A 15,452-nucleotide genomic window follows, 5' to 3' on the forward strand; every position below is an offset into this window, starting at 1 on the left:
AAGCCTGGGTTGTTTCAGGGAAGAATCAAAGCCATCCACACGATACCTCCTGGAATAGTTGCTCCTGTTTTGAAAACAGGTTTTCTCAAAATATACCTGTTCCCTTTTCCCAGTCACGCCCCAGAAATGCAGTGAATTAATTTCCTGACACACATGCTTGCAGGAAGAGTGCCTTTCAACTGAACATGGCAAACCATCCACTGAAAGAAAGTTTGTAATCAGTAATTATGATCAGTCACTGCAACAAACTGATTCCTCTTGCTACACCTGACTGATCAAGAAACATGAATGTTGTTTCCTAATGTGTCTGGTTAAGACAGCTCAAGCTCTGAAGACCGAAAACTTGCGATGAACTGCTCTCAGAGCAGATGCAGGCCAAGGCCAGTTTCAGAAATTATGGGGCAAGCACTTTTGAATAAATGAGCAAAATCTGGGATTCTGGCAGGCACTTCACAAGGAATGGGAGCGCTGAAATGAATCCAGTGAGTCAGGGATGAATTGGCTGCTCTGCTCACGATGCGCTCTGCAAGAGAGGAGCAGCCTGCGATGGAAAGAGTCCGTAGCTGTGAAAGTTGGTATTCAGCAGGGAGGTGATCCACTGGCACACGGAGCCGGGCAGGGGGCTGCAGGACACAGTGGGTTACTTGGCTTTGGGGGAGCCCAGGCGCTCAGGATGGTGTGTGGTACCAGAGTGGCTTCAAAAATGGCATGAGAGAGACCAGAAATTCACAGCAGCTGTCTCGCTGGGCCAGGACCTTTTGCACACAAGCTCTTGGCATTTTTTAAGAATAAACTCCCCAGAGCTGACACAACACTAGCATACGTGTGTGTGGAGCAACCTGCAGCACCAGAGGATGGGGGGAGCTAAGGGCAGGCAGCTGTTCTACAACCAGAACAACCAGAACAGCTGTTCTGGCTGGAAGAGGAGAGCTGGGATGGTTTGGGGGCAGGAACCAGTCTGTGGACTGAGGCAGGTATTGCATGACACCCTGTTTCAGACTGTAGCAGCAGATGCCCAGCACTTTCTGATGGTCAGACCTTTTGGAAGGCTCCACAGTTCCTATGAAAGTCAATGGGAAGCACAGCTCCTTGACACAGGAGAAAAGAAGAGCTTTGCAGTGATTTTTCCATGGCCACAGAAAATGACATGGGGCTAATTGCTAACATCCTTTCTTCCAGAAATATGTCTGTGGGAAGCCCTGTACATCAGGTTGTCCACGGCCCGGGTTTGAGCCCAGAGATGGAATCACTGTCATGGAGAGCAGTTAAAGCAAGCCTGCTCTCCTTCTCCTCCCTTTCACAGCCATTCAGTGGGAGAGGGACAGGGAGAGGGAGCAATAGCTCTCTGGATGCCTTTGCCCCCAGCGATGGTTGTGGATCGCTATTGGGTGTCAGTTTGTTTATCAGCTTAATTAACAGAGGCTTCCTCTCCGCAGCGGCTGGTGCAGCTGATTTCCCCAGCGGAGGATCTGCCGCAGCCAAAGAAGTACGTAGCAGGTCTGTCCGGAATGAAGTGCAGCGGATGGTCAGCCCCGGTCCAGGAGGTACTCAGCATCACAGAGAGAGAAACCCACTTCTAAGGCACTGGGGATGTTTCCTTCATACCCTGGACTGATTCTCTCTCTCCTTCCTGAAGTGATTTTTTTTCTCTCCTGGGCTCTTCCCTTCTCCACGTCGGAGGCAGAAGCATCTGGGACACCCTCTCCTTCCAGCCAGCTGGTTGCACCCACCAGTGCCAGCGTTTGAATCCCTGGGGATAACTCTCCCTGTCAGCACCTGGGGAGGGAGCAGCACACTTTTGTCAGAAGTGTCCTCCAGTATTGACACTGGTGGGGAAGAGAAAAACTGTGTGTTTACAAAAAAAAAAAAAGGCAAAAAAGAAAGTGATCATGTTGGGAGGAGGAAAGGAAACCACAGTGGTGAGAGAGCAGAGAATAAATATGCGCAGGAGCAAAGTTAGGGAAGCAAAGGCATGAAATGACGGGGCGTTAGCACGGGGAGTAAGCAAGTCGGTTGAGAAGTATGTAAGAAGCTGGAGGATGTCAGAGGGAAGTGCAGCACTAGGTCACCTACGTATGAGGGCGAGGGAGCCAGGAACGTATCGTAGGCAATGATAAAAGGAGTCTGCAGTGTTAGTGGTTACGGCTTCGGATGTCACTGAAAGGGAAGAGAGTGACAGGGTGCTCGATGCAATCACAGTTATCGGTGATGGATCTCAAGGTAGTCTCAGGCTGGAAAGGGAGTGAGGAATATCTGTCTAGGGTGCTTGCTCTTGATCAAAACTACATGGCCCAGGGAGAACGCATCCGAGAGTGAAACAGCTGAATATTTGACAATTCTTTCAGAAAATTCATGGAGTGAAGGAAAAGTCCCAGAGCAGTTGGTTAAAAAAAATGAGCTGCAGCACAGCAGGGAGAAATGAGACCCTGGGGACTGCACGCCCACAAGTTTAACTGCACTGCTGGGGCATTTTGTAGAGGAATTAATGAAGGAGTTGATGGGCTTGATTCTGTGCTCCCAAACAGCTTTGGGGCGAGGGTGGGAGAAGGATTGTGCTCCCGCAGCTTTGCTGCAGATGACTGCTCAGGGGATAAGAAAGACATAATCGGGTGCAATAATCATAAGCTCAGGCAAGATAAAACAATAATTAATAGGTAAGATGGGTTCATTGGAAGCAGATTGGGAAGAATTAAAGGTCTCTCGTTGCCAGGGTAGTCATGAATGTGAGGCGATGGCTGGGAGGGATTGTGCTCGGATGCGGCGTTTGGTGTGGTGCCAGACAGCTCTGTCCTGCGGAGGCTGGGGTTGTAAGCTCCCTGCCAAAACCTGCTTGAAAGCCTACCAGAATTTCACAGTTAAAACCTCAGGAAAAGCCAGTGGCGGGATGCCCCCAGGAGCTTTGCCACTGTTGGGGGTACACGTCCCGGTGGATGGCTGTGATGCACAAGAGTGGTGCATCAAACCACGCTGGAGAATGGCCATTAAAAAGAATCAGAGATGCCACAGGCTCCCTTTCCCTTGTTCCTCGTTCCAAGTAATTGCTTTTCCCTGTGCTGTGTGGAGATAAACCACCAGCACTGAAAGTAAGCGGGAAAATCGGGCCTCATCTGTGCAATGTGGTACCTATTCCAATTGCTATGGGAACCTTATCTTTTGTAGCTTCCTGTGAGTTTAGCTGGTGAATTAGCATAGGGCAATCTTTTCCTCATTTAACTTCCTTCCCTTTAAAAACTAAAGACTTAAAATTGTTGGTGAACACTGAAAGTCAAGTGTCAAAATTCGTACCTCTCAGGGACGTTATTGTTTGGTGGGAGATGATTTACTGTTAAAAGGCAGAGATAGCTGGCAAACCTCATTCCCTGCAAAGGACTGCAGCACCACATAACACACCATTTATTCCACTTTTATTTTATAAAGAGCTAAATGTCACGTTGCAGCAACAGTCGTGGGAAGAGCTTAACATCCAGAGGCTTGCAGTCGGGCCTCATGGTAAGTATTTTGGTGGTTTTTTCCTCTCCCTCCCAGCAGTGTTGCTCACAATTTGGTGGGGGGAAGCAGCTCTCTGCAGCGGGTCTCTACAGGGCAAAATCACCGGCCCCGGGGTGTGCCGGGTGCCCACTGGGTGCTTGTTCTGCGGCTGCCACCCCACACTTGGAGCTGCATGAGAGGTTTGATTTTTGGGCACGAGCTGCAGCTGCCCTGACATTACCCATGGTCAGAACAGCGGTATTGGTATTGAGAAGGAAACCTGCCTTTTCTTCAAGCAACAGAAAGGAAGGCTGAAGGACTGGGACTTGCCATTCGGATTTGGTCTTGGGCGTTAGCATGGGTTTCCTGTACCACCCTGGGTAGGACATTTAATCCCTTTGCTCCTGTTGCCATGCCTTTAAGATGTAAGGTAGTGTCATACTGCCAGTGAACTCATGGAGAGGTGTTCACTCCTTTTTCTGAAGTAGCCTGAGAACACTGCAGAAATCCTAGGTAAAAATAAATTGCTTCTCAATTTTGAGCACAAATATGGGGCTGTGTTATTGAAAATAAATACTGCATGAACTGGTTCCTCTGTTGCTTGTGTATAATCTGATAGTAGCGTCCCACCTCTGCCAGGAAGCAGCATATTTTGATAAAGTCAGGGGAGGTATTGCTGTCCCCACTGAAAGCAATTACAAAATTCCTAGGATCAGGAAATTTCATCCAGACGCTTTGGATGGGATTCACAGAGTCTCAGAAAGTTGAAGGGAAAGCTCAGTGACCCAAGTACACCCAGCTGGGGCAACAGGGGACAGTGTCTTTTGTTATGAGCCCCCCAGCATGGTGAGAGACCAGGGAAGGGTTTGCTAAACTGATCGAAGCACCTCGGGCATTGCTGCATGCATATGGCAGGTCTGACAGCTCTCCATCAGCCCTTGGAAGTGGGCATCATCGCTGGAGACCCCTCTGTCTGATGGGAAACTGCTCTCTTCCTGTGCATCACCAGCGTGTAAGTACACTATCGAGGGGGTGGTATGCAAAGGAGGGAGAGATTTTTTTTTTCCCCCAACCTGTAATTGTTGGTAAGAGTCCAGGACATGATGCCTGTGAAGCTGAAGTCCAGGAGAAGTTACGAGGTGGCCGTACTGTGCTGTTCCTCCTGGTCAGAGGAAAAACACTGTGTGTAGAAGAAAGGACAGGCACCCATCAGGCACCTAATTACCACTTTCGGGTTTTCAGGTTTTTTTTTTTTTTTTTTTTTAAATTGAAAGACCATTTTCATCCCTCTCTCCAGAAAGGAAAACCAGGAAAATAGTTTGTTAAAAAAGAAATCAAGCCAAAAGTTCTTGTGTTTTCCTTCTCCATTCTTCATTCGCTGTTTCTTTTCTTCCCGGTTTTCCCATTCCCTCCCCTTTAGCCTTTCCTCCGTTCGTCCTTCAACAGTGGCAAACAGTAAAAAAAAAAAAAAAAAAAAAAAAAGAGGAGCTGATAGTTGAAAACTTGTACTGGACTGAACTTGAAAAAGAAGGAAGATAAAACAGATGGCAAACAAGCCAAACAAGTTGTGAAGAGTTATTTGCTTGCCATGCTCGCCTCAGTGCCCATCCACCCCCCAGCCAGAGGGTTTGTGTCCATCCCCCTGTGCGCCAAACAGGCCTTTTCCCATGCCCTTCCGGCAAGTTTCTTTTCCCCAAAGAGAAATGTGTCATTCTTGAGCCTCTTCTCAGAGATCCTCATCCCAGTGAAGGTGATTCCTGGTCTGACTGGGCTGCTGCCTTCTGCGCTTGGTCAGGTAGGAAAGACATCATGGGGTCCCTTGCACAGCCCAGGAGTGCAGCCGCCTGGGGAACCTTTTCCATCCTGGCCCTGGAGAGCGCATCCAGGCCCCGGAGGACTCTTAACAGCAATGCTTACAGCAATTTGTGCGTTTCTACTTTTGCCCAGCATGAAGTAGTATGTATGTATTCTCATTGTCAGGGTATCTTCAATTTTCATTACTTCCAACACCAAACATAGGTTTTTGGGGGAGGAGAATTGCAGTGGCATTTCGTCTTGGCTGGAACTTGGCTCTGAAATCTTCCCCTGCGCCAGGTGACCATGGTAGTCCTCAGGCCAAGGACAGTAATGTGCTGTAGCTCCCAATAAGCTGGAGATGCAGCTGTGCTCTCCCTCCAGCCCTCATCTTAGTTTTTTGGGTGGGGAGAAGCTATGCCCACCATAGCCCTGGTGCAGGGCTTGGCTACCAAGGGTTGGAGCCACAGCTCCATCCTGAGCATTTTCCCTTGATCCTGTGCATGTATTGCACCTTGCCCAGAGCCAGTAGAGGACAAAGGGCAGTAGGGACTGATCTAGAGGAAACAGGGCATTTTTGTTCGTGAAAACCCTTAGAAGACGAGGGGAGGCTGGCTTCTCATGTGCCAGGAACCTTGGCTTTATTGGGTTACATGCACTTAGGTACAGTAACCTCTTACTAATGAGCTAAGTCAGGTTTGAACGGGGTAAGAGGGGAATAATGTTTGCCAAAGGAGAAGATAAAATAAGCTTATAAAAGGTAAAGATTAAAATTTAAGACCTGAGGGGATGAGGAGATGTGTATATGCTGCCATCCAGTTCCCATGGCAGGGCCACAGGGATGGGCCTGGGACATCAGAGTCAAAGACTTGATTCCTCAATCTCTTGCTGGGGCCAAGGGAAGAGAAGAAACGTGTCTAACAGCGCTTGCAGGGTGTGTGTGTGCAAGTTTGCTTTGTTTTGTTTTGTTTTGAAACCCAGAATAAGTTCTGCCCCCTCGACTGCTCTTGCAGCACGATCCTGGCTCTGTTTTTAATCCCTGACCCATGGCTGTCTCTGCAAAGGAGGACATGTGTTTTCGGAGCTGTCTGTTCCGGTTTGTCAAGCCTGCGCTTGGAAAGCTACGTGGAAAAGAAAGGGATTCCCAGGGAGAGATGCTTTCAGTGGCTGTGCAAAGCCGGTCGTGGGTGACTGTCCTGTCTTGCTCTTGGTGACGTGCCAGGACCGTGCCGTGGAACCATTTCTTGATCTTTTTCTCCTTTTTTTACTGTAGAATAGTAACAAAAAATTTACTGTAGAGTAGTTCCCTGCCCAGCCTGGGTGACAGCCAGGACGGGGAGCTTTACCCTGCTAGCTGTCCAGGGTGGCTGCTCTGGACCAGAGGTGTGCTCACCCCTGTTTGTTATTTGCCAGTGGCCACTAGACTTTTCCAAAACATGCTTTATGGAGTGTGAGGCTTTTGTTTTGCTGTGGTGTAGCTAGTGGTCTCTGGAGAAGGGTGAGGGATTACAGGCAGTCCGGTGCCTTTCTCAACCTTGTATTTCAACAGGAGATGAAACGAGCTGCTTTTTCTCATGGTGGAATAAAGCAATTCCCAAACAAAAAAGCAACCTGTGCTTTCCTGCATCCTGGAGAAGGGCCATCGCCACGTGGTGCGACAGGAGCCTCCCTCCCCACGCACTAGCTTTGGAGTGGGGGTGACCTGGGAGCTGGAGCCTGGCGTTTCCTGGCCAGGCTCTCTGGGAGCAGAGGGCTTTGTGCTGGGATGCTGCAAGCAGCATGCAGGTGGGCCCAGGAGCTCCTGAGGGGAAATCCCAAGCAGGGGCAAGGCGCAGCGGTGTAAATCAGAAACCCTGGGTTAGCCTCTCTGTGATGGCGAGGGGCAGCCTGGCGATGGGGACTGGCCTGGTGCTGGGGCTTAACCTTGTAATTTTGGGGGAAGCGTGTCCCGGCAGTGTTAGTTTTCTGTGTTACGTTTTTGGATGGGTCCCTCGGCGAGGCCAGGGGACTGTGGGTCCCATTGGCACCGGTGTGATCTGTATGTCAGTCAGGTGACAGAGAGATGGCAGTGGAGTCCATGCCCTGCACCGTCCCATCCCGTGGGTGTCTGTCCCACCACCGCGCTCTCCCATTCCCGGCTGCTTTGCCGGGCTCAGCTTTACGCGTGCTGCTGAGCTAAAGGGTAAGTTACCTGCTAGGCAAAACCGGAGCCCTGGGGTCAGCCTCCAGTTCTCCTGTCCCACAGACCTCCCTGTCCAGGACCCCGAGTGCGGGAGTGCGTGTCTCCTCGTGGGCGAGCGGTGCCGGGTGGGCACAGTTAGTTTGTTTTCAGACCCTGTGGGTGGAGGATATTTGGACGCTTTAAGCACATATTGATTTTACACTGACAAGGAAAATGCCAGGAAATAATTTAATTTGTTTTTCTTTTTTTTTTTTTTTTTGAGTTACCTACCCTAGCCAGCATTAAAAGATCCAGTTTTTAAAAGTTATTTGGTGCCTAAAATTGTACATAATGTAATTTTCAGTATGACCCCCACCCCAGCCTCTTTTGCCATTTGAGGCAGGAGTGGCATTTCCCTTACATTTGTGGGTGGTTAAGCTCAGTCCCACTTTCCTGCTCTCCAGGGGGTTGGAGCTGGGCATTATTAGGGTACGGGGTGACAACCTTTGTGGTTACTTGTGGGGGGGGTCTCTCCCAGCAGCTGTCACAGCCTGCGGTCAGGGGAGGTGGCAGCAAAGCCTTCGCTGTTGGATCCCCGGGCTCCCGTGGGGCCTCGTGTGAAGGGGAGAAATGCCAAAACTTCCAGGAAGTTAGCGATACCGACCTGAGGCATTGCACATGTGTCAGGGCGCCTGGGGGAGAACTACACATGGGTATTTTTTGTGTCTTACTCGCACCCCCAATGCCCGTGTTGTGACACAGAGTGGTGAGTAAATGCGTCGCTGCGGGCGTTGCGGGTTTGTGAGCCTCTGGTCCTTGACGTTAAGTAGGGGTAATTTGTAATCTTGGTAAAAATTTCCAAAATTTCTTCCCTCTCTGGAAGAAAGGGAAGGGTGTTTTACTGACCCTGGGCAGAGGCGTCAGCAGCACCTTCGGGTTGTTCCGACCCGAGCCCCTCGGATGGGCTGACGTATGGCCCATCGAACGGCGGCAAAACAATTTCCCACTATCATCTATCAATACCAGTTCTGTCAATAGAAGCAAATCCCCCGAGGGGGTGACCTGCTATTGCTCGTTTTGCTGGCATACGTCACACGGACACGCAGCAGCAAGGCTGCAGGCTGGAGATGTTTTCCCTCACCCAGGTGGGACTCTGTCCCGTCCCTCCGGCTTGCACGTGTGTCGGCGTAGCCCTGCACACGGGGCAGGCACAGTCCCTTCCTACGTGGTGGTAAATGAGAGTGCACCTGTGTGGCCCTTCACAGAGGAGCTGAGCCTTCGCTCTTCCTCCTCCTCTCCCCGTCTCCATACTTCCCATGATGGGGTACCAGTGATGGGCAGCAGTTATATGGCCTCTGTTGTTAACTTTCCTCGGCTTGCATCTCATACCAACCTCTGTCCTCCTTTTTTCCCTCACACCTATCACATTTTTCCCCACACCCTTGTGCCGTGAAGTCAAACACGGCAGTGCAATAACGCTGCTTGTCCCTGTAGCATTGCCATAGTGTTGTACTGGGGAGTGGCATAAGCACTACCAGTATAACTGTACTTAAAGTATCTACCTCAGAGCTTTTATCAGCCTAAGTCTCTTAATAAAAAGGGAAATAATCATCTGCTCTCCTGGCAGAGCTATACCAATGATGTAACTAGACCTAAGGGCACATTTACTTTAAAGTTAGGATGGTTTAACACAGTATGTGATTTCAGTTAAATCTTCCAAAGTATGTGAGGACACTTCTATTTATGTTCCGTTCACACTAATTTTAATTTATATTAAGTCCATCAGGATCAAGTCTGAGCTGAGCTGAACACAGTGTTGCTTTTCACGCTGCTTTGGATGGATTAGAAACAACAGCGCTAAATCATCACAGTCCCCCGTGAGAGCAGTTTCAGTGATAGAAAGATGCTCAGGTTTTTTAACAACATGTATCAAAACAACCTTTAGCAGCGGGAACTTTTCTCCCAGGTGTTTCTCCACCACGTGAGTAACGTGCGCAGGACAAGCCACAGGAAAACCACTGAGCTTAACAGAACTTGGCTGTTTCACAGTGGATGAAGTCTTACTGCCAGTGTCTCCAGTGACATTTTCTCACTAGTTCTCCCTGTCTCCAGGGTATTTCAGGGGGAAAAAAAAATGTCCTGAACAGAAGTGCTCCAACCCAATCCATTTTTCTTTTGCAAGTCACCTTTAATCCCCACCGGGGTGGAAATTCCTTTTCTTTTCTTGTACTTATTTTCAGTTTTGTTCTTACTATAATTCACATTTTTTTTTTTGTTCCTTCACCGTGTTCTGTTTGTGCTGCTGGCAGTGGAAGTGATTTAAAAATGCCCAGTCTTTGAAACAAGTGATCTCCAGATGAAATTGGTCCCAAGGGCTCCCAGCAGCTGCAGGGGCAAGTGGCATAAATGTAGATTTAAGACGCGTGGGTGAAGGCAACTGTAAATGAGGGCGCTAGCTGTGGGAAATGTTGGACAGGTTTCTGGGGGAAGGAGATTTCACAGAAGCTGTGTGCCTCGGTACATGGCTGGCAGCCTGCGGAGAACTATAAATGTGTGCGGCAAGACCTCTCCCTGTGCCGAAGGACTGGCTCGTCCCACCTTGACCGGGAGCGACAAGGTGGCCAAGATCAGGAGGAGCCCAGGTTCTGGCAACTTTCCTGGGGAGAAGAGGCCAGCGAGGGCGGGAGGTGATGACGTTTCTGGGTATTAACAGCCCAGCCATGGATGATGGAGAAACCCTACCTGGGGGGTCTTCAACAGGTACCTAGGTTGGGGGTCCTGTGTAGCACCTGCGGGAGGAAGCCGGGAGGATTGAGCACGGGAGTTGTCCTGCCTGGTCTTGCACCTCTTCCCCGTCTATACCCTGCGGAGGAGGAGGCCATGTCTTAGACTGGGCTCAGAAGTGGACTTGGTGGGCTTCGTCGGAGCCAGCAGCGTCACAGCTAGTAGCAGCTCTTCTCAGCGAGTGCAGCCCTATTCCTCTTCGCCAATGATGCTCGAGTGATTATACTTCTGCTTATTTTACAATGATTGTGCTAATGATTTTTGCAAATGAATTTTAAACCAAGAGATGGCTAGCCTGATTATTTGGCTGCTCTTACCGCTGTCATCGCATCCAATAGCTGTTATCCAGAAAACACTCTTCGCGCTTGTGTTTACTCACCCAGATTATACGGTGGGGTTGGGCTCTTTTGCTGGATACTTCCCAAGGCACCAAAAGCTTTGGAGGTGGCAGCCCAAACGCTTCAAATGCAAATACTCAAGCCAGCGAGTATTTGAGTATCTGCCAAGCTCCCATTTTCTGGGAACACGCTGGTGAATCAAAATTTAGTCTCATGAATGTTTATGGACAACAACCAAGAGAACAGCTCCAAATCCCACCCTTCCAAACAAATTCCGCTTCTCTCCTAAGGCATGTTCCCAAATTCATTTGGGCTTACCAGTCCGTGTCTAGTTATGGCCAAGTATGAAATATCCGGGCACTCTCTTCTATTCTTGGTCCCACTTTCTTCTGGGAAAAGAAAGGAAGGCATTGCTCAGGCTGATGCTGAGAGGCATTTTTGCTCCCCAGTGCCTTCGATACTCACTGCCTGCTTCTGCCTCTAGCTCACACAACAAATGTAGTACAGAGAACACTTGTTGCTTTCAAATTCCGTTTTCATCCCTTCGGTGGAAATGGCTGCTTTCTGGCCTGTTTTCTCTCCAGGCCAGCAGTGCACAAGGTGGGGAGATGGTTTGCTGTGCTTGCAGTGAAAGGAGGGAATGTCTTTGCCTACGGCACCAGTTGACCTGCTGCGGGTCCCAGGCGTTCCCAGCCAGGACTGTGTGGGGAGCTGTGAAAACACAGAGCAGCCTGGTTCCCCCAGGCCTGAGATCCACACCTGCCCTGTGAGCAAATCATTACCGTCTCTCCCTGTCTTTTTGTTTTAGGAGGTGTCACATCAGCAGTGGGACTTGAGAGAGATTGAAGACCAAGAGGGAACAGTGATGGACAGGCTCATGCCAGGCACGACATCCTCGGGAAGGGGTGAGTTGTGATATCTCTGCAGCTGGATTTTCATTCCTTTTCACAAAAGGATGTAGGGGGCTTTGCTGCTGGCTCCCCGCTGAAACTCCCACCTGCAGGTACCTCTCTAATTTGGTTTGTTTAGCCGGAGTAAATCTGACCTGGTAACGTGGCATTACTTGCAAAAAGCCCGTTCCTGGCTTGATCCCCCTGGCAGGTGCAAAGCAGGTCGAGGGAGAGCTGAGCATCCTACGTGATCCAGCACATTCAGGGCTGTGTCTGCGCTTTCCCTGAGTGACAGCAGGAGTGCACCTCGCCATTCCCGCTTTCGCCAGGAGCTGTGAAGGAGCTCCCTGAAACGCTGCGAGCCTTGGCTCACTGGGCAGAGACTTGATCTTGCTCCTGCGGGATGTGGCTGGCAGCAATTCCAGAAGAGCTCCATGGTGTAAGAGGTGATAATGGTTCCCCTGTTCTGCACTACACGCTCCCTGTCCTCGCGGGCTGCGCTCGCTTGTGTAAGTGCAGGATGGACGCGCTAGAGAGCACGGCCGTCACGTTTCCCATGGCTGGTTTTTATCTCAAACAAGAGTCTAAAGGAAAGATTTCTGAGACAGATGTAGTTTACCTCTCTTATAACTTTACTAGCTGATAAATATGAGGTCCTCAAGCTCACAGAGCAGCGTGGGGAGCACAGGCTCCCTGGCAGAGGGGGATCAGGATGTTCTCTCAGACCCCACCAGCTCATTTTCAGAAGAGATTCCCTCTCACATAATTTGCTCCAGCTCAGAGAGGAAGCCTTTTTGTCAGGATGCCTCCCGCCTGCGTGAGATCATCCCACTCCGCTCTCAAACCCTCCTGGATTTACCCAGCAAAAATAATTTTCTCTCTCCATTCTCCCTCCTGCCAGCCCTGCCAACCCTCCTGGCACCACCATCTTTCTCTTTTGCCTGATGGCCAGAATAACCCAGTGGGGGTCTTACTGTCTCCTTCTTGTTCCTCTAATGCCTCCTTAGCCTACAAGGGGATCTTGAAGCAGCCCATTGGCAGGATATGAGCACAGGCATAGATGGGACTGGGAGCAGCAACCTCAGCAAAGGTGTAAGGCAGCACTTTTCAACCCCCATCCGTATGGGTCGGTTTGTTTGGCAAATGAGCTGCATTAGGTTTAGCTGTGATGGGTTATAGGTGTCATTGCCTGCTCTAAGGAGATCAGGGGGACCTTTGAAAAGGGTGAGTTTTGCTAGCGAGGAATAAAACGTGTGGGATTGCTGGGGTGCCCTCAGTCCAGCTGAGCACGTGGGGAGCTGGTGTGGGGTCATGGCTGGGGTGAAGCAAGCCCGTGTGTGTGGGCTGGAGGGTACAGAAGGAATTCAGGTCACTGTCTGTGTTGTCTCTGCAGCACTGAAAGCTGCTAAGTGCAATTTTGTCGCTATTTTAAGTGTACCTAACTCTTTTCACACAAAGAGAGGAGCCGGTAAGTGAGAAGGTGTTATTTTTGCTGGTGATCTCTGGGCAGAATTCTATTTTAATTCACTTGGGGTCCTTCCCCTATGCCTTTGAAAGTATTGCCACTACAAGGTGATGCTCGTAGAGTCAGCAGCTCTCTCATGCTGCCTTTGAGGGAGACTTCCCCATGCTCCCTGTGAATGCAAGTTGTTTTGGGTCCCAGAAAGAAAAAAAACGAGGGAAATAAAGACTGCACACAATCCCTTTTAGAGCCAATGACAGGATTTGCATGCTAAGCATTGGTTGTTCCCATGTGGCTCTTTTCTTTGGCTGTTGGTTGGTACCTGACGCTTCAAACAAGAAGTATCCCCCTTCCTCTGCCTTCCCCCTGCACTCCGACAGCCTGACCCACGGCCAGAAGTGCACCTGACTGGTGACACGGCGGGCTCCTTCGGAGCGGTTCCTCCTGAGCACTGCCTCCCCTGCTCCCCCTTCGCAGGGCTGCGCTGCTGCAAGCCTGGCACTGCAAGGGCTGTGTCGGGAAGGGCTGTGGGAAAGCGGGAGAGGCCCGACCTCCTCGCCGTGAACGGTGCGCTGGACCCCTGCATCCACTGTGCAGCTGCAACCAGTCCTGCTGGCGGAGAAGATGGAGACCGCTGTCCGACTGCAAGCACGGAGCGCAGGGCACACGCACAGTGCCTTTAGCACAGCCCCTGATGTAGTGCTACAGCCATCCTTGCAGGAATGGCTGCAGCGACATGGGTGCAGCCAACCCCGTGCAACCCATTTGCCTGCTGCCTCCCCCATTTTTTGGCACCAGGCCCTTTGCCCGGGCTCCTGCCCTCCCTCCTGCCCATGCCCTTGGAGCCTCTTCTCTCCCGGCGACGTGTGTTTTTCCAGTGGCTCTAGGTACCCCCCAACCCCCACCCACGACATGCGGGGTGTTGATTTGACTGGACGTGAGCTCAAAGCTCATTAAGGGCTCATCAATACAGGCAATGAGGAGCTGGGTGGGGTGAGGTAGGGGGACAGGGACCCTGTGGCAGGAGGGGCTCATAGCTCCCTTCTGCGTGCGGGAGAGGGTCAGTATGTGTCTCCCTGGGCTGGTGTCTCTGTGAGCAGCTCTGTCTCCCCAGGGACGTGCAGCGAGGCAGCACCGTGAGGTAGGTGCATCTGCTGGGGCAGTGGTGTCCAGTCCTGGGGATGTGAGCGCTGGGGTCAGAGGAGGGAGCATGGCGGTGGTGATGGGGAAGAGTCACCTGCCTGCATGAGCATCCCTGGGAAAGGGCCAGTGCGGGTGTTGAGCTCTCCTCCATCCGTGCTGGGTTGGATGAGGGGCTGAGGGGCTCAGAACACTGAAGACAAGACAGGATGAAGGATGGTTTCTGTTCTGAAAGGTGCTGGAGAGATGAGCAAATAGGGGCAGACCTGCCTGCCTGGTGCTCGACTGGGGCAGTGTGAACTGGGCCTGGTGCCCAAAGCAGGAGCAGGTTATCTATGCTCCGTCATCAGCTGCACCACTGCTGTGACTAAATTTCTACCGCCAGTTGCCATTTCCACTGCCATTGCAATGCCCCCTTAGTCAAGAAAGGTGCCAGTCGCTGGGAAGTCAGTGTCCTTCCCAGATGTCACTGGAACGTGGAGCCAACTGGATTCCCCTTGGTGTTAACAGGCAGCTGCAGCAACCAGCCTCCACTCCAAACCCCTCTAACCCCAAGCCAAAGCCTGGACTGGGGAGGGTGTTTCTGCTGCAGTGGAGAAGCAGGGCATGAGTCCCCTGCTTCCATCTGGGGAACCAGTGCTTCCAGGCAGGGCGATGGAGAGGATGGTGGTCCTGCAGCAGCACCCAGGAGTGATATTGGGGGCCTGAAAAGTGGAAAGTTCTCACAGTGCTATTGGGCTGGAGGGAGATGTAGTGAGCTTAAATGATGGGCCAGTAAAGACCCCTGGTCAGGGGTCTCCAATGAAGAAGGCTCTGGTGACAGGCCAGGTGACATCCATAGGAGAGGAATCAATAGGGCTGCCTCTGCCTGCAGCTGGGACTGTCCTTCCCAACCTTATGTGCTGCAGTCCCAAGGATCAGCCCAAAACACAGTATTTCAGGCTCTTGGCACCCCTTCACAGAGGTCCTGCAAACTGTGGCAGTCTCTGACATCAGAACTGAGCTAACCTGCCTGCAAAGCTGCCGTGGTGCTTCAGAGGGGTATGTCTGTGCTCTTCCTTCCTATCTGTCTGCAAGAGACTCTGAGCCTGAAGGAGGTACCTCACTCCCTAGGTGAAGCCCTCCCCATCCTTCCTCTGTCTCCGTGGCACTGGAGAACTGGCCAAACTCACCTACCCCTTCCTTCCCTCCCCTCCTACCTTCTCCCTGCTCCCCAGCTCCCATGACTACTCTTGGAGGAGGAGACAGCCACAGCCTGGCTACCAAAGGCTCCTCAATTCACTGGTGATCTTGCTGTGGTTCTGCCAGCGTCTGGTGGAGACCTCCAGCAAGTTTAATTTCGGTTCTCCTCCCTCCAAGAGAAGCTCTGCTGCAGTTTGGGATTGTGTGCCGAGGAGAACAAAAATCAGGCTGAA

The 15,452-nt window shown here is 51.2% G+C and overlaps 1 protein-coding gene across 1 annotated transcript in view; it reads left to right on the plus strand.

Moving 5' to 3' along the window:
- The window catches only part of LOC104517001 (sodium- and chloride-dependent betaine transporter-like), a 42,573-nt gene extending 40,993 nt beyond the window's left edge, over window positions 1-1,580 (plus strand). The window contains exon 16 of the mRNA XM_010161529.1: window positions 1,437-1,580. Within this exon, the coding sequence (XP_010159831.1) occupies window positions 1,437-1,580 (144 nt within the window). The remainder of the gene's footprint in view (window positions 1-1,436) is intronic.
- Window positions 1,581-15,452: the final 13,872 nt, after the last annotated feature.

Source organism: Eurypyga helias, unplaced genomic scaffold (assembly GCF_000690775.1).
Source record: "Eurypyga helias isolate BGI_N326 unplaced genomic scaffold, ASM69077v1 scaffold13951, whole genome shotgun sequence".
In the NCBI taxonomy this organism is placed as follows: domain Eukaryota; kingdom Metazoa; phylum Chordata; class Aves; order Eurypygiformes; family Eurypygidae; genus Eurypyga; species Eurypyga helias.